The 20,400-nt window shown below is 37.6% G+C and overlaps 1 protein-coding gene across 2 annotated transcripts in view; it reads right to left on the bottom strand.

Moving 5' to 3' along the window:
* The window catches only part of VAV3 (vav guanine nucleotide exchange factor 3), a 356,625-nt gene that overhangs the window by 60,834 nt on the left and 275,391 nt on the right, over nt 1–20,400 (bottom strand). For both annotated transcript variants that reach the window (XM_027620157.2, XM_027620165.2), the window contains exon 20: nt 3,270–3,406. In XM_027620157.2, coding sequence (XP_027475958.1) covers nt 3,270–3,406 — 137 coding nt within the window. The remainder of the gene's footprint in view (nt 1–3,269; nt 3,407–20,400) is intronic.

A 20,400-nucleotide genomic window follows, 5' to 3' on the forward strand; every position in this document is an offset into this window, starting at 1 on the left:
TTATATATACAACATTATTAAGATAATAAAAAGTCAGGCAACAAGCTAGGAGAAAATAGGTGGAAATAATGTATTTTATTAAGAACTAGGGGGCAGCTGGGTGGCTCAGCTGGTTAAGCATCTGATTCTTGATTTCAGCTCAGGTCAAGATCTCAGGGTTATGAGATCAAGCCTGCATCAGGCTCCGCACTCAGTGGAGAGTCTGCTTGAGATTCTTTCTCTCTCCTTCTCCCTTATTGGACTGTTAATAGTCAAATCTCTTAGAAAAATAGTTTGGTAATCTCTCAAAAAGTTAAACATATATCTACATGTGATCCACCCATTCACCTTTCAGTATTTACCTAAAAATGAAGCATATGTCCATATAAAGACTTATACTTGAAAGTTCATAGCAGCTTTATTTGTAATAGCCCCAAACTGGTCATAATAGGCTAAAGGATAAATTGTGCTTTACCCATACATAGAATAATAATAAGCAATATGAAGAAAGAACTTGTTTCATTTAGAGTAACATCCTCCAAGTTCTTCCACACTTTTGCAAATGGCAGGATTTCCTTCTTCTGGAAGTTTGAGTAAACACACACACACACACACACACACACACACACACACACATCACTGAGGGACACTGGGTTACTTCTGTGCCTTGCCTATACTTACTTATGTCAAGAATCTAAAATAGTCAAAACACATAGAAATAGAGAACAGAATGGTGGTTGCCAGAGGCCGGTGTAAAGGGGAAATGGGGCAGTATTAGTCCAAGGGCACAAAGTTCAAATTGTGCAAGATGAATAAGTCCTAGGGGCGCCTGGGTGGCTCAGTCGTTAAGCGTCTGCCTTCGGCTCAGGTCGTGATCCCAGGGTCCTGGGATCGAGCCCCGCATCGGGCTCCCTGCTCCGCGGGAAGCCTGCTTCTCCCTCTGACCCTCCCCCTGCTTGTGTTCCCTCTCTCGCTGTGTCTCTCTCTGTCAAATAAATAAATAAAATCTTTTTTTTTTAGATTTTATTTATTTGAGAGAGAGAGAATGAGAGATAGAGAGCACGAGAGAGAAGAGGGTCAGAGGGAGAAGCAGACTCCCCGCCGAGCAGGGACCCCGATGTGGGACTCGATCCCGGGACTCCAGGATCACGACCTGAGCCGAAGGCAGTCGCTTAACCAACTGAGCCACCCAGGCGCCCTAAATAAATAAAATCTTAAAAAAAAAAAAAATGATGAATAAGTCCTAGTGATCTACTGTACAGTATAGTCTGTATTTAATAATACCATGTTATGTACTTAAAAATCTGCTAAGTGGCTAGATCTTAAACACTATTACATAAAAAAATAAATGAAGAGGGCAGGGGGAAACTTTTGGAGGTAAAGGATAGGTTTACGGCATAAACTGTGGTGATGGCTTCAAGGATTTATACTTATCTCCAAGTCTGTCAAGTTGCATACGTTAAATGTATACAGTTTTTTGTATTCCAATTATACAATCAATAAAGTGGTTTTTAAAAAAAGTAAGAACTATTGTTACACAAAGAGACATGGTTTAATCTCAAAAAAATTATGATGAGTGAAAGAAGCCATACAAAAACTAATATATACTATATGATGCACTATATAAAATTCTTTTTTACGTACTCTATAAAACGCAAACTCATAGTCTGAAAGCAGAACAGTGCTTGCCTGGGGATTGAGGAAGGGCAACGTAGAAGCAGGAGGGAAAAATTACAAAGAGGCACACACAAAAACTTTGGGGGCTGGTTTTTATCATCTTGATTAGTGATGATTTCACTTGTATATTCATTTGTCAATACTTACCAAATTATACACTCAAATATGTGCAGTGTATTATGTATTGCAACACTTTTTTTTTAAAGTGGCATTAGTGATCCAAGTAGGAGTAGTTTCTGCAGGAGACTACGTTATAAATAGTGCATAAGGAGAGAGAGACCAAGTACAGATTACTCTCTCAAGAAGTTTAGTTTTGAGACTGGAAGAGGGAGTTTCCACACTAACATAACAAGACCGTAGGTTGAGTTAATGTGTTTTAAGATGGGAGGAGCTTAAGTATATTTATTTGCCACAGAAAAGAAGCTAGCGGAGAGAATGGAGTTGAAAATGTAGGAGTCAAGAGCCAGCTGATGAAATGTGGGATTAAAAAACCATGAAGAAAAAGAAGTCTTGAGTAAGAGTAATCTTACAGGTACACATGCACTTATATGTTTTGTTTTGGGGTGCAATGTACGGGACTGGACTGAAGAGTGGGTAGAATTTCAGTCTGCCATTCTATCTCTTCCACTTTTGGAAAGAACAAGGTATGAGAAGGGTAGCCTACTAAAGAAGAATAATGGAGTTTTGGAAAACTCATTGGCCACAGCATTGGCTACAGTGCTTGGAGATAAATGTTCAATCTAGGAGCATTCATCTGTAACAAAATGGCAGACCATAAATAGTTTTAAGCCAACAAAATAACTATCATTTATACATGTACACAATGGATTATTATCCACTAGTTCTTCCCTGCTCTCTCCACCCCTAACCAAATTTTACTTATGTGCTAATCTTTCTCTTAAGCCCACACCCTTTTCCCTCAACACACAATAGATTTTTAACGAACTCTTTAATTTTATTGGGATATATTTCTAACATACACATGTAAATTGAGAATACTTTCGTGAACAGCAATGTTCTACCATCCAGCTTTATCAAATCTTAACACTATCCATATTGCCCTCACCTAACACAATCCTTTGACCAAATATAGGCTTCCTGGACAAGAGAGATTTCATCACCAGCAAACATCAGCATGCTCACTTACTTTTCACATTTCATACATTTCATGAATAATGCCCAGAGCACCTCTGAGAACTTCAGTATTTCTGTGGGTAGGCACAAATCAAATATGGCCAGAAATGGCCACTGGCAAGTTAATTAGGTGGTTCCCTGAAATGAACCGTTAATATGTTAAAGCAATGCAAATTAGATCATACCCCCACAGGTCCTAGGTTTGGAAAAAATGCTCTGGCAAAGTATGAATTTTTAATAAAAATGGTAATCATGATTCCCAGCACTGATCCCATTTTTCTTTAGTGTTCTAATGTTCACCGCCACTTTGGCTTTGGTAAACATGGGAAGGCTAATAAAAAATATTTTTCCCCATCTCATGTAAAATTTCTAAAACTGAAAGCGTGCACTTTCTAAAGAAAGAGCTTTATTCTTCAAGCAGCAATAAATCATCCATTAAGAACAAAAACCAAACCAAACCGCTGTCATTTGGATCATACCTGCCAAAACAGACTGTGTGCATCTCCTCTCAAAAGTTCAACTGTATCCCCTGCCTGGATATGCAGTGGGGGTCCTTCATGAAGAGCTGGGGGCGGTGCTCCAGTATAGTTCTTAATGACCTGCATCTTTGGTAAACCTGAAAATAAGCAACACAACTTTTAGAATTGAGAAAATAATGACATGTGAATCCTGAAAGTACTTTAAACAAAAACAAGGCCATTAACATTAAAAAGGTTTAATAGCACCAAGGCCAAGTAAACATTTGAAGTAACTACAATGGAATGCTTTTCACCCTTATTATTTGAGAAGGTAATGGAATAAGACACATATTTATCCCCTAATCCCTTATATACTTTTCCTCTGCCTCACCATCAATCTCTTTTTCGTTGAAAAAATATTTCTTTCAGCTGATGCCTGCTTCATAAAAAACACATCACGTACAGTTTAACAGAAAAGAATCAATTTTTTCATCAACCCTATCCTTTCTGCCTATTACTTTCCTCTTGGGCATTGGCTGATTTCATCACTAAGGAGGCTCACCCTTTCTGTGTATGTATCACAGTGCCCAGTAGAAGGCTCATATCTTAAGGTTATCTTTGTAATTCAAAAGCAAAAAGGTGATGGATGTGCCACTGCAATACTTAAGACATTTATATGGAGAAATTCTTCAGGCTCAAATTTAGGCTTGCAAAACAGACCCAATAAAAGGAACATGTCTAAGCCAATAGCATCAACAACACTTGGAATACAGGTCCATCCTTTTTCTTTTTATTTCGAAGAACATGCAATGAAGGCCTCAGTTCAATATTTCATTTTTGAGAGCAGCTTCAATTGCACCCAGGCCTAACTACACCAATATTGGTCACAAATGGACAACTTCACAGTCACCTTTTCATTTAGAGGTAAGATGCTCCCTCCTGTGAGTGAGAGCACTCAAACATGATATTTGGTGCACAATCAGGAACTCAAGCCATTGCTTATTACACGTCAAGACTCTTTATTCTAATGATTGACCACAGTAAAGCTGTAACTGGCTGGAAATGCTGCGTCTGATAGAGGAGGAGCATGTGTGATGGTCGTTCAGTTCTAGATGTCCAAGTTACCTAGGAAACGTTGTCCAGGTTACACAGACCTCAATATCTACATGGAATGCTCCTGCAAACAATTTAATAGAGTCCTCACGATCCTTTGTTCAACAACCATCCCAGATGGGAGAAAACAAGTGCGGCTGTAAATTAGGCAGAACTTAGTTAACACTTTCTTATCCACCCATCCATCAGAAGGCAGGAAGACAGAAAAACGTTGGGCCCTTCACCCCAATTTAGCTGCTGTAGCTGCTAAGGCATGTTACGAGTTGCTACGGTTCCCCTTTGTGCCCCAGAACCCCTGGGGGGATGACTTTCATCCCACATCTCTCATGGAGTGTTTCCTGACCAGATGTGGTAAGGTGGCGCCCTTACGCAAACAGCAGACTTTACTGTCTTTCCCCAAAACAACACTCACTCAACAGAACTCTTCTCAGTCAAGTGTTTATCAGACTTGATCTCAACACACTGTATATGCCAGGAGTAGAGAAAGAGCTTATTTTATGCTTTCTATCAAGTTGCTGTTGTTTATTTTATATGAAACCTAAATATTTCCCGCGCACAACTGACTTAGAAGTTCGAGAGACGGAAGAGGATGCAGTCTAAAGTAGAAGTTTTTTAAACAGAGATTGGTCTGAACGATAGTTGTTCCATGTTGGGGGGCCAGAGTTGTGGTTAGCCCCAGTTTTATGGAGCATTTTTAAGTCAAGGAAAGCATTTCATTCAGTAGGCGCCCTTGATAATTTTGCTTTTGTCAGTTTTAAAATAAAGGCTGAAGGCAAGAAACAAGAGTTTTTAAACCTGAAATAACTGATGTGGCCTCGGAGACTGGGACCAGTAAAGTGCTTGGAAGGGCTCTGGCCTTCCCTGCAGTTGTCTCTGTGGCCAAGACCCACCAAGACAAAATCAAGCAGTGAGTGATGGAAACAACAGTTCTATGATTGCCAACATGCCCAAGTTAGGCCATTCTCAAGAAAATGCCTGAAAACACGTCAAGTATCTAGGGAAAAAAAATTAATGACATTTGACCAACCAAATATAAATTAGGGATTAATATATGGCATACCCAGGTGACAAAGAAGGCTGTGAAATGTAAGGCATGGAACAATGCTGCCTTATTTATCTTTTTTGATGGACTGCAATGCCCCCATTACACATGGCCTACTAAAATCCTATTTAAAATTTAAATCTTACATGTATTAATATACTCTGGTCAGGAAACGAGACCTCAGTAGTCTTAAAACTTACTTAGAACTAAGTCGTCTTTGAAATGATGGACTTGATTTTTACAGTCTTACTTATTGCTAATTTTTTCATTTACTGTATCTCTTCTGCTATGACTTTCTTCTTGGTTATGAACTTCATTTGGGAAGTTGATCCAGTAGCACACTAGCATAAGGTATGTTGCTGACCTCATTCCTAAAACAGAATTGTGTGACCTTTGCCAAGAATGATGGCTGAGCCTGGGTAATTGCCAAAAAGACATTGCTACTAACCTGAATTCAACCATAAGTGACTTTCAAAATACAGCGTTTACTTGATTCATATGTTTTTTTGTGGAATGAGCTAGGAGTTTATAATGGAATTCATATTTTTTAGTCATTTGTTAGAATAATCTCTGGCTATTTATTTCTGATAGGTCAGCACTTCCCATTTCAGGATGATCTGTCATCAGGACAACAGGGCTCCAGAGATCAAAGAATAAAAGGGATCGAGTAAGGCCACTGTGACATGATGAATTCTGACACCTTGACCTTGCCTCTGGTGCTTGCATATAATAGGAGTTCTATGATACTGGTGTTACGAATGGTTTATATTCCTTCCTTTTATTTAAAAAAAAAAGAAAAGAAAGACACAGTAACATTGCTAAGAAGGTGAACATAATCCCATTAATGGATAAAAATGAAATTAAAATAAGAAGAGAGAGTGGGTTAAACTTCATGTCAGCACTCAACCATCAATATAATTGTTAACACAATCTGATGCCACAGCAGGCATCACACCTCATAAATGAGATCAAGAATGGAGAAGAAATTAGATTTACACATACTCATATTTCAAATAGCCATTTAGTGTTGATTTACTGCAGGTTTTCTTCTCTCCTTATAAAATATTCCTGACAGGTTCTATCCTCTCTTTAAAAATGTCCGGCACAGAACATTCACTACATGTCCTTATGATAACTCATTGTTGGGTATAGTTTATTAACAAGCTCTATCTAAAATTTACTCCAAAATCCCTGTGTAACTTCTCTCCATTGACCTGCCTCCTTCCATCTGGAGTTATGCTGAAGGTGGCAAATCTCCTTTTTATAGATTAGCCTTTCAAAATTTGTTCAGGCTTAAAATCCCTGGTTATTCACATTTTCCTTTAGCTATCCATACTTCAAGGAATTCTGAGATGCAAAATGTTATAAATCTACAAAAGTAGATGACAGTTTCCCTCATTAACTATGACCAATCAGAAATAACCAGAAGTTATTCTAAAAATTGATTTTAAAAATATAAATTCCATTATATTATAAAATCACAACTCATCCTAGAAAGCTGCTTCTTTCCTCTTGGGTAAACACAGACCCAAGCATTGTGTAGTTACTTCCTGCTCCAGAACAGCATTTATAATGGATAGGTTGGTACAGTTAAGAGGGCTGCCCATCAAAATCTGAAAATTTATCGTGCAACAACCTTCAGATATTAAATGCAAAATAATCATACATAATTTCAACATGCACAGTTAAGCAATGTAGGAAGTTCCCAAAACTTTAATTACTTATCTTTATCTAAAGGAATATAATTAAAATGGCTAAGACTAGCACTTCTGCCAAATGTTATTTTAGCTCGTTTCATTCCCTACAATAAATGCTTTGCTGTATAGCTAACTACACATCCTTGATATATAACTTCTGGACAGTTTTGCCCTTTAACTTTTGTTCACACTAGTTATTATACTTAGTCTTAAATCAGACAAGGTCCCCAAGTCATGAAGAACTAACAAACTGAACAATCGGCAACATTAAAATTATGGCTATATTCCAGCAATAGTTATCAGGTTCCAGTTAAATAAAACTGAAGCCAGTGTAATTACAAGGCATGCTAGAGTTTTCCAGAACAATATATAAGTGAAAGGGGATCTGAAGCAAGATTTCCTTCCAAATTTGAATCCAGTGCCACTAAGAATGACACACGCCAAGAAATTTTTTAAAAATAATTTTTTTAAAGTTATTTCTAGGTAGAACCCTGTTTGAAAGTTTGCCAGATATCAACTATTTCACTGACAATTTTCCCATAAACCCTCAAGCTTCAATGAACAGCCTACTGTACCACTATTAACCACTTGGCTTTTAAAAAAGAGTGATGGCCACAATATAGATTAGCGTTTATACACGATGCTGATATCACTGTCCTAATGCAACGGGCTTCCCTGGGCGATAACTTAGAGAAGAGTGCTATGTACTAGATAAATGGGCTGTCAGTAATGTGCTGGCCTTTCACCGCTGAGGCGTAATTTAAAATCTAAACACAGCCACATCAAAAAATAATTAATTCTACAAGATGCCAGAGAATGTAGTTGGTTTATCCTGGGAAGCTGATTACAAGCATCACATATTCATTCATTCCTTCAATGTCCTGAGCATTCCATGAGTTCTGGGCATGGTGGATTGACAACAGAGCAAGGACATGCTTCCTGCCCTCAAAGAGCCTACAATCTACTGACGAGGCAGGTGAACTCAAATACAGTACAACTGGGCATGGGCTCTTGTCCAGTGGGAAATTTTTCAAAATACATCTATCTATAAACATTTCAGGGAATGTTTTTTGTATATTTTCAGAACCCTGAAATATATATCACATGTTTCTATAAGTGTCCTAGGTGTGGTTTCCAAATCCTAGCCAGGTTTGGGAATCACACTTTGTGGCTACATGAGCCATTCATCATGACCAACAACCACTGGTTCCAAACCTGCTTTTGAGAAAGCTACAGCGAAATAACACGTTGCCAGCTAAATCCTCTTTAATGTCTAGGCTCTTCCTGATAGCAGTTCACAACTGAACAATCGTGTCTGATGACCAGGCTGAGCAGAACGAGCAGCTCGCGATTTAGGTAGCTAGGATGCTGGGCTTCCCCTGCCCACCACATCTCCTAGGGCTCTTTCCAACTAAGCAGTGCACTTTCATTCACTTGTTGGTCTTCATAGAGAAGCAAAAGGAGCCTCATAATGGAAACCATCTGTTACAACAGAAACAATTTGGTGGAAAACAAACTGGTCTAAAGAAGTAATTGTTCACAAAGGGAACACTCCCCATCAATGATTTCAAACATTTTCACCTGGAGAAGGCTACTCTTTCCTTTTATAAACAATGATGAATCAGATGAGGGAAAGAGCACTGTCACTCCTCATATAAAAACAAGGATCAGACAGATACGTTCCTCCGACTTTATAAACACTGACTACTCACCCTTTGGCACTACTTACAGGAGTATTAGTAAATCAGGGGTGAAACATATAACACCTTTTGAAAGTTTTTTTTTTTCTTCATTCACTAAAAAGATTTTATAGGCTACCAAATATAAAATCAATACAAAATTTCATGTGTTATTTTAAAATCCACACAAATTTAATATTCTGTTCCAGCAAATATGTGCGCTTTAGTGAAAAGAAATGTTTCCCTAAAATCCTTAAGATTAAAGCGCTACAAGAATGTACCTTGTATTTGTCAGACTCCTTCAAAATGACCACAGCCTAGGGGTGTGGGGAGGCCAGTTGAAAAACACAGCCTGAGCTATCTCAACATCTTTGAAGATAGGAAAAAGAACACAATCACACAATTTCAAAGTAAGAACATAACCTACTCCAACCAGCTCATCTTCTACCTTATAAAACTAAGATTCAAAGTGGTAAATAACAATGTCTGAAGTCAAACAGCTAGCGAGAAGCAGAACTGTAACTAGACCCCTATACACCAACTGCTAGTTCAGTCCTCCTGGCTGAAGGCTCATCAGTCATCTGGAACCTGCAGGGACCAGGACTGTGGCAGAGAAGACATCTCCTATAGGCACTGATACATGTTTGGGGGTTATGAGTCCCGGCTGGGTGTCCAGCATTATCTTGGGGAGCAGGAGAAGAGGAGGTAGAACTCCCCCTTCAAGTGGTGAAAGATTGTGTGCTCCCCAAGATTAGGTGAATTCTAGGAGGAAGTAAAGAGTCCTGCTGGTATATTCTAAAGACAGGGCTTCAAATCTCCTCAATGACCAGAACAAAATGCACTGGACTTGACAATGGATGGCACTCTCAGTGCCTGACACGTCCACACGCAGTTCTGTGGATGTGTGGGCAAGTAGCCACATGCGGTTCTTTCTACAGAAAGTTTTAATCATGTAAACCACATCATTCTGCTATTACGACAACACCTGAGTCCATCAGGGAGGTTAGTGATTAAGCCAAAGGTTGCAATAAAGCTGCTGAACATGTGAGGAAGCTTGAAAGGAGACAGTCCGAAGGGGTAGTCCTCAATGGAAGGTGAGAAACAAGCCAATCATATTTGCTCCTACAAAACATGAAAGCAGGACGCAGATATATTAAGTCAGCAAGGAACCACGGTTTCTGACTCCTGAGAAGAGGTGACTGGGATCACTAGTTTCCAGAACTGTTGATCCTGAAAAAGTCCCATAAAGCCTGCTGTACTCCTCCCCTTCATGGAAAGGAGTGACTGGAGTGACTATTGGTAAGATGTCCTGGGCCATTTTCTTACCCTTCTAGCAGAAACCCCTGTCCCCAAAGCAACAGAGCATGTTTCTTTCTTGCAACCACACTAAAACTTTAACAGTCCAGTCCTAAAGGATATCTAAGGGATAAGATGAAGTATAAGCAAAAATGATTAAAGGCACTTTGCGATAACCTAGTTTTCATTCTTCATTCAATGAATTCATTCATTTATTCAACAAACATTTACAGATCTTGCATGTGCAGGTACTGGCCTAGGTATTGGGAATGCAGCTGTAAATAAGACCAACACGTTCCTCCCTCAAAAGTTCGTATTTTAGCAGAGACAACAAATAAAAACAAATGGATATGATAATACTATAAAGATGTATTATAAGGAATCATTTAGAAACAGGTACTGGATTAGAGAGTGACCAGGTTGTGTGTATGGCTGAAGGTGGGAGGTTTCTTTAGGAGAAGAAATCCTAAGACCTGAGGAGAAAGCAGTAATCATTTGGGAGGGGGTGTGGGGGGGGATTTAACAGGCAATCTGAACAATAAACATGAAGACTGAGGTTGGAATGAGCTTGAAGTACCTGAGGGACAGAAATATGGTCAGTGACATTGCATGAAAGCAATTGGTGAAATTCAAAATTGATATATGTAGTCTTGATGGTCTACCTCATTTTATCACTCCTTTCATACATGTATCCTGTTGAATTTTTTTTTTTTTTGAAATTTACTGAATAGGTCAAAGGTGCTCATTAATATGCTACATCTTCTTCCTGGCTCTTCTTGCTGTTATCTGCACACCCAGCTCATGCCACGCGCAGGAGGGGAACAATGTGACTTACACCTCTTGTTCTTTGAGATTCAGATATCACTCCTGCTGAGAAAACTACTACCATTCTCTTAAGTGTGGGTTAAGTGCCTTAAACAGATGCTCTCTTAGATGTTCATGCTCACTGCTCTACCACCACTTACTGCATCAAAATTACTTAGCCAGTACAAAACATACATACTAGGACAGAAGCATCTATGTATGGTTTCTGCACAGTTTATGTATGCTAGACTGTGACCACCTTGGTGACAAAGATTATATTCTTTATCTCAATGCACTCTTTTGGAAGAAAGAAAAATGGTTAGCTCTTCTTCTTCCCTAGGAGCCACCCTTCCAAACATGCACACGCACACACTGGATCACACCTCCAAAATGGCTCTCTCATCAACCATTTCTTTCCATCTTTATTTCTACCGCTCAAGCAAGCATTAACTTTCAAATTGACCTTTCCTAATCCAATCTCTTAGGATGCTCGACTGTCCTTCACATAACCATATGAATAACTTTAAAAATACAAATTCTATAATAGCATTCTCCTATTTAAAACTCTTCCCACTGCACTAAGAATTAAATCTGAGCTCCTGGACCAAACCTAGCAGACCATATATTTCCTGGCTCCTGATAATGCTCCAATCATCTTGTTCCAATCTCACACTTGTACACTGTTTTTCATCATAACCAACCTTTTTTGTAGTTGTTTAAACACCCTGAGCAACTGGGCACCCTCAAGAGAGTCTATATTATGAACCCTAATTTATAAATCATATAGTGATTTGTTTACCTCTTTTGTCTCCACTCCTTTTCTATATATTTGTACTGCCTACATCTGCATGATAAACATTTTCATAATCAAATTTAACTTTTAATAAAAATGTTCAGTTTTTGTTGGACAAACTATGACTTCATCACTAGTTTTGACTTGCTTTTAACTATATTCATTTGTGTTTTTACCTATAACTATCAATAGGCTACATGTAACTGAAATTTTGCAGGAAATGAAATTTTTAATGTACAAAATTGTGAACATATTCCTGAAAAGTCCTTAATAATGACTTTTTCTCCTTCTCCTATCAATTCAATACTATTCTCTGCCTGGTCTTTTTTTTTTTTTTTTTCTGTTCTTACTTTCCTTAAGGTGTTATTCTCTCCTTGAATTTTTAGCTTCTATCTTTTTTTTCTACACAAAAAGCTTCTTTCATCAACCCTAGGTATCAGAATTATGGTTTCAACTTGTTCAAATTTAGCATAATAAGCTATTTAAATGATTAGACATACAGTTGCTTCCAATCATCTGAAAAATAATAAAAATGAAATGGAACCCCCATCCTAAGGATATAATAAAAAATATAAAAGTAGTAATTATTAAAGCATAGAATGTAGACTACAAAGAAAACTACAAATGTTAAAATATTAAGAAATTGTGCCAAGAAGTTATGAATCATCTAGAATGCAATATACTAAAATAGAACTTTTAGTTTTGCCTTACTTCTCAATATACCAGTGACACTTAACACAAAGTTCACATGTAATTACAGTCTACAAAAACACCTGAATATAACACATAATGTACCAATAGGACACTTAATTCTAAAACCAAACCACTGATTTCTCACTAACTTTATACACAAGGAAAATGGCTGACCCTAAAAATGCCCTTCTCCTGAGTTCTTGGACAGAGTCTGATCATTTCATTTAGATGTTTCTCGCTCCTTAATTAAGACAAACTCCTCCAGACAATGAACAAAGTGTCTCTTTCCTTGCCAGTATCTCGGTGTTCATATCATAGAAGTGGGATATATCCTGGGTTGAACCATAGGAACTGACTGCTGCTGAGTGTTTTTTAAGTGCAAAAGGGCAATTTTCTATGGTTGAACCTAGTATGTACCAAAATAATTATTTCAGTATACATGCATTGAGTACCTAGTATTAACGAAGTCAGAGCAAAGAGGTCTGATTGAGCTCAAGTATGGCAAAAAGCAGGCATAAATCCGTATATGGGCATTGGCTCTGTGGAGCAACATAAATTAGTAACTCTGTTCAATAAATTCAATAAACATTTGTTGAGGCCCCCGTTTCCATCTCCCTTGGACCTATAACTCTTTTGAAAACCTAGTTACAGAATTTTTCAAGTTCCAACAGTAAGGATATCCTAGTTTGCCCTTTGAAGCTAGGAAGTAGAAGTTATGACAGCAGAGTTCCTGTTTTTTTTCTGTAAAAATTTTTTAACTCTTTATAGAAAAATATATTTTATTCATTACAAAATCCTGAATTATTTTTGTCTTTAAAGTAGACACTGTCTAAATCATTCATCTTTGTTTTATTAACCTCAAGCACAGTGCTTGGCATGTGGTTAAAACTTGGTAACAAGGAATGATTTAATTTTCAAGAGAAATTTTTACTTTATGAGAATTGAGTGTTAATTTTAAAATAAATGTGTGCGTGAATGGATAAAGAAGATGAGACATATATGTAAATATATATATATGTAATGGAATATTATTCAGCCATTAAAAAGCATGAAATCTGGCCATTTGCAACGACGTGGATGGAGCTAGAGGGTATCATGCTAAATGAAATAAGTCAGTCAGAGAAAGACAAATACCATATGATCTCACTCATGTGGAATTTAAGAAAGAAGATAGATGAACATATGGGAAGGGGCAAAAAAAAAAAAAAGAAAAAAAGGAGAGAGGGAAACCAGCCATAAGAAACTCTTAACAACAGAGAACAAACTGAAGCAGGATGGAGGGAGGCGGGTGGGGGGTGGGCTATATGGGTGATGGGGATTCAGGAGGGCACTTGTGATGATGAGCACTGGGTACTATATGTAAGTGATGAACCACTGAACTCTACTCCTAAAACCAATTTTGCACTGTGTGCTAAGAAAATTTAAATAAAAATAAATATGTGATGAAAAACAAATATTTCTTTCTTATTATCTTCAAAAATTTAACAATTTATGATCTTTGTAGTTACAAGCACTTTAACCACTGAGAAATATGTTATGGCAGGAACTTCTGCTTTTTAGTTATCAAGGTTAATTAAACATCCAAGAGGGCATAGTAAACACAAAGGTAAAAAAAAAAAAAAAAATCCAGAGTGTCCACCTAAGCAACAGAAATAGTACATTATATATCAAAATTCTAAGATTTCTGTAGGGGCTATTTCCTCAAACAGATAAACTCATAAGCTACTTCTCCAGTATACAGATATATCAAGCTTTCCATTGTCTTTCAAATTGCTTTCTCTTTTTCTGTCTCCTAAACAGAAATATCTTTATAGAATATACCTCTGTTTTTGTCAAATTTTGCCAAGACCAAATATCATGGTTTCGCATAACAGTGAGAAAACAAGTTTGAAAATGTTTTGAAAGGTTACAAACACTTTCCTATGAGTATGTGACTTTGGAATCTATGGAGATTTAAAACATGTTCATCTATACGTTTGGTTGGTTCCTTAACTTAATGTGGGTTGTTTCATATTGTCATGAAATATGAGAGGTATTAGGGCTGCAATAATGGGTAAGAAGTAAGGTCCCTCCCCTTCAAGCACTTGGCATCTCGTAGGGACAAAGAGGAATGCATACACTCTCGCACAGTCAGACACTGCTGTGGTAATGCTGGACATGTCGCTATGGAAGTACTCAGCAGAAGCACCTAAACCAGGGAACTCAGAGGAGACTTCAGGGAGAAATAGACTCTAAGCTGAAACTAAAGTATAAGTAGGCATCAGCCAGATATAGGGAGGGTATATAAATCTCTCCACATTTGAAAAGGCACAAATCTTTGTGCTTGAATGACTTTGTTCAGCAGGATTCTGCTTTACTCTAGGTGAGTAAAGAGAGACAGACTCAAACATAGAAGACTGTCTCACATGTTGGACCATGGAAACTTAGCTGATTAGGCAAGGGAGAAAACACAGGAGGGGACTGACAAATAGAAAGGTATCAGAGGGGGTGCCTGGGTGGCTCAGTTGGTTAAGCGACTGCCTTTGGCTCAGGTCATGATCCTGGAGTCTCAGGATCGAGTCCCGCATCAGGCACCCTGCTCAGCAGGGAGTCTGCTTCTCCCTCTGACCTTCTTCCCTCTCATGCTTTCTCTCTACCATTCTCTCGCTCTCAATAAATAAATAAATAAAAATCTTTATAAAAAAATAAAAAAGAAAAAATAAAGAAAGGTATCAGAGGGGTTAAGGAGCAGGAAGCTTCTAAGATTGGGGTGAGAAAGAGATCCTCGAACTTAATGTTTCAGAAATGGAATGATCCTGGGTGATGACAAGGCCCAAGGCGTGGCTGTGGGGATGTACCGCTGAAATGGAGAAGGAACAGAGGTCACTGGAGATGAAAAGTCAATGTCACATGAATTGAGGAGGCTCAGGTTTGAATGAGTCACCTACAGTGTGAAGTCACCCAGGTTGAAAACAATATGTTCTTTTTGTGTGGGAGATAAACTATGGAGAGGAGCCCATATGGGAGGGCAATACGCATAACGGTCAAGAAGACAGGCTTTGTATCAAACAGATCTAAGGCTGAGTGTCATAAACACCTCATTACTATGTCTGGAAAATGGATATATTTTTGTGAGATAATTATGTATGAAGCACAGTGCCTGCCCCATGATACGGGTCAATGGATGGTTGGCCCTTAACAGGGTCTGGGTAACAATTTTTCTTCAATAAATTATTTATATCACCTAGTTTGCATAAGAAACTTAGGTCCAGTATTCCTCCTATGCCTCAATGTTGCAAAAAATAAAATATTTTTATTTAGTAATATCAAATAATCTCCAAAAAATACTTTTAATTTCAATGTAATTACTAAAAAGTATAGTCATTTAAAATTGTGTGGTATTACAATAGGGATAGAGAAATAGACCAAGGGAACAGGAAAGAGAGCCTAGAACAAATCACATATGGATCCAGATGAAATAAAGATGAAATGTGAAAAGCAAAACTATAGAGCTTTTAGAAGACAATATATTTAACCATCCTTATGGCATTAGGTAGAAAAGGACTTCTTACACAAGAAACGAAAAGCACATAATAAAAATAAAGATCAATAAATTTGTCCCCATTAAAAAAGATGCTCATTGTCAGGTAGTTATATTGGGGAGAGAAATTAAAACAATGAAATGGCAATCTATACTCTCTATATTGGCAAAATATTGTAATTCAATAATGCTAAACATTGTTGAAGATTTATGGAAACAGGAACTCTTTGAACAGGACCTAACAAACGGCAAAATGTTACTATTTACTCTTGTTTCTTCAGACTGCATAAATCTTTCACCTTTGACAGCTCTTAATAGCAAGCATATCTGCATCTATCATATCATTTTTGGTATGTTTGAAATGTTTTACAGATGTATTTTTAATTTTTATTTAAAGCTTCTTTAGCTAATGATGTTCTACTTTGAAGAGTTTTTAATAAGCAGTTTATCCTGTATAATCATGAAGGCTATAAAGAACATTTAATAAAGCATATTTTCAGTGACTAAATTAGCAAATATAACTTGCTATGCACTGAAATAGTGTTGCTGCTACTTTCAACTTTATTTAGATCTTCATCATTTGACGATGTCTGGATTTGTTGAGTAACAGGCAATGGATGCAAGAGCAGGTGCTGAGCTCTTTAAGGAATGGGAGTTCCTGTTATATTGAAATTAGCCTAGCTCCCTATGCTGGCTGCAATGCCCTTTCTCCTCTGTGTCTCTGGCTACCTATGCCAGTCCTGCAATAACACTCTCAGCAAGGGTCCCCAGAAGACAAGTCCCCGTCACTCCTGCGTACAAGCCTAACCTCAGCTTCAGCATAACCTATCATACACTTTCCAGTAAAGACATTTCCATTCCTTGAATAATTAAAGTAAGACTTCAGCTTATGAAACAAAACCATCCAACAAAGGTGAGGTCAATATGGTACAAAGGTGACATTTATGAGCAAATTCCACATCTCTAAAGTCATGACCTAAAAATAAAAAATTATTTTTTTAAAAAAAAGCAGAATTCAAATTTTATAAACCTATGTTCTCTGTACTTTCCCTTTCCAGCTCTCTCAGGTAATAATGAGTGTTACAGAAGAGGGCGGCCAAGAAAGAACTGTTATACACAGGAACTTAATTCTTCTTGACATTTTGTCCTGAGACTCGCCTCTGGGTGTATATTATCTTAGACGCCACAGTGGTTCATATAACCTTGAACGTATTACTTTTGATCTCAGCATGACATGGCCACAGAGGTCATCTGAAGTTCCACACAACTACCAGAGGTATAGCAAAACACATGACTCAATGCAAACATTGTGACAGAATTTTTGTGTGTGTGATTCATACAACACATCTTATGATGAAAGTATATTAAGTATAAACATGAAACAGCTGAAAATTAAAACACAGTTTTCCTACTTGTTATTTGCTGATATTTCCAGGTGCTTCACAGGTACTAATGAAAATGTACATCCAACAACTTCAATACTCAGTTTACTGGTAAAATCACACGATAGAAATCGCTAATTGCTATTAGTACAGTCACATGGGGTAATATAACTAGAAAAGCTGCAGTTAGGATGCTAGTTTTCATTTTGGCATACTATTTATATGAGATGTGAGAGTTTCATTAAATGTCATTTTGCCTCAATTCTCCTGCCAGGCACAATATTTCAATATACCTTTTTTAAGATTTTATTTATTTGAGAGAGAGAGTGAGCACGAGCAGGGTGAAGGGCAGAGGGAGAAGCAGACCCCCCACCAAGCAGGGAGCCTGATGTGGGGCTCAATACCAGGACCCCGGGATCATGACCTGCGCCAAAGGCAGACATTTAACCACTGAGCCACCCAGGCGCCCCTCAATATATCTTTTCTTAATGGAAAACACATTCCTCTTCAAATAAGTGGTCTCAATAAAGTTACTAACATGTAAATATGGAAAATACCATTATAAAACATATAGCTAGAGATTAAAAGGTTTGATTTGTTACTTCACAAAGCTATACATAGGAAAAAGATTAGATAAATTCAAAGAAATTCACTTTTGTAAAGAAATGGCTACAGAGGCTCCTGTCAAAAAGAACCACTTACACTTCATTTAAAAAAAAAAAAAAACCCACAAAAAACCCACCTGGGATTCAGAAGTTTCTTCTGTCAGTATTGACAATGTAGCTGCTTGAGAAAGGGCTTACGTTTTTATGTAAATATAACTACATGTAAGTACATAGATACGGAAATATTTTCTTTTTATATAACACTCTGGGAATCTATAGAAATCTATAAATAATAGATTTATATTATTATAAATAATCTATAAATCTATAAATCAGTTTAATCATATTTGTTAAGGAAATCCTTACTAAGCAGCTATAAATCAGCTTCTATATTAGGTCTTAGGAATACAGGACTACCTGGTTCTTCGTTTTCTGTTGAAAGGTTTCTTTTCACATATGAGTGTAAACATACAAAGAGTTTTCTGTAAAATCTATTGACGAATAAAGCCTCCAATGAGAAACAAACAAAAGAGTGGGGACGGTTAAATCGGACCTTTCTCACGGCCCCTCTTCACCATCAGAATGGACAAATAGCCAGAACACTAAATGGAAAAAGGCAAACGTTCTATTTTTCTTTCCCTGACCTCTACACAAAAGATAGCTTCTAAAACATCCCTATTTAAGAGGAAAAACACTCTCCTACAACTGAAATTAAAATTCTTTGGCATCTAAAAAGTATTCCAGTGGATAATCTGATTCATCATGAATTTCCCCACTCCATGATTTATCTTCTCGAGTTTGACTCTTAATTTCAGGCATGTCAAACTCTGCAATGCTTAGAAGGGGAATTCCCTTCTTTGCAGACCATTTCCACATAGCTATTATTCTTCACATAACAGCAATGATGGTGAACACCCCCTTCAAGGTGCTAAACTTGGAGTTTTTTTTTTTTTTTTTTGCTGGGCTGAGTTGTAGAATTGTTATTTTCATGTTAATTATCACAGGAGGGAAGGCATTTTAAGGTCTGAAATAAGGTAAATAGAAAAGAAACTAATTCATGTGCCAGTTTTTCTAGACATTCATCTACCTCTTCACAGAAAGACACAAAGACACATCAGGCCACCACAATGACCAGTGGCCTTACAGCTTCCCTCTTAAACACAGGGCAGCTCTCACTTTATAACCCTTTTCCCCCTTTATGAAACTCATCATTCACTATGGCTACAAAGTAAAGGAGAACCTAGGATATAATTTATTTGTTGGTATTTTGGATGTCAGCTTCTGTTTGTTCATCTTTCTCTAAGATATCCATTTATCTCTGTATTTATTTTTTTAATTTTATTATGTTATGTTAGTCACCATATAATACATCATTAGTTTTTGATGTGGTGTTCTATGATTCATTGTTTGCATATAACACCCAGCACTCCATGCAGTATGTGCCCACCTTAATACCCATCACCAGGCTAGCCAGTCCCCCCTTCCCTCTAAAACCCTGTTTGTTTCTCAGAGACCATAGTCTCTCATGGTTCATCTCTCCCTCCGATTCCCGCCCCCTTCATTTTTTCCTTCCTTCCCCTAATGTCCTCCATGCTGTTCCTTATGTTCCACAAATAAGTGAAACCATATGATAATTGACTTTCTCTGCTTGACTTATTTCACTTAGCATAATCTCCTCCAGTCCCGTCCATGTTGATGTAAAAGTTGGGTATTCATCCTTTCTGATGGCTGAGTAATATTCCATTGTATATATGGACCACATCTTCTTTATCCATTCATCTGTTGAAGGGCATCTCAGCTCTTTCCACAGTTTGGCTATTGTGGACATTGCTGCTATGAACATTGGGGTGCATATGGCCCTTCTTTTCACTATATCTGTGTCTTTGGGGTAAATACCCAGGAGTGCAATTGCTGGGTCATAGGGTAGCTCTATTTTTCAATTTTTGAGGAACCTCCACAGTTTTCCAAAGTGGCTATACCAACTTGCATTCCCACCAAAAGTGTAAGAGAGTTCCCCTTTCTTCACAACCTCTCCAATATTTGTTGTTTCTTCCCTGTCCATTTTTGCCATTCTAACTGGTGTAAGGTGGTATCTCAATGTGGTTTTGATTTGAATTTCCCTGATGGCTAATGATGATGAACATTTTTTCATGTGTCTGTTAGCCATTTGTATGTCTTCTTCAGAGAAGTGTCTTTTCTTATCTTCTGCCTACTTTTTGACTTATTTGTTTTTTGGGTGTTGAGTTTGAGAAGTTCTTTATAGATCTTGGATACCAGCCCTTTATCTGTAGTGTCATTTGCAAATATCTTCTCCCATTCTGTGGGTTGCCTCTTTGTTTTGTTGACTGTTTCCTTTGCTGTGCAGAAGCTTTTTATCTTGATGAAGTCCCAAAAGTTCATTTTTGCTTTTGTTTCACTAGCTTTTAGAGATGTATCTTGAAAGAAGTTGCTGTGGGCGATGTCAAAGAGGTTACTGCCTATGTTCTCGTCTAGGATTTTGATGGATTCTTGTGTCACATTGAGGTCTT

The sequence above is a fragment of the Zalophus californianus genome, chromosome 4, assembly GCF_009762305.2.
Source record: "Zalophus californianus isolate mZalCal1 chromosome 4, mZalCal1.pri.v2, whole genome shotgun sequence".
Taxonomy (NCBI): Eukaryota; Metazoa; Chordata; class Mammalia; order Carnivora; family Otariidae; genus Zalophus; species Zalophus californianus.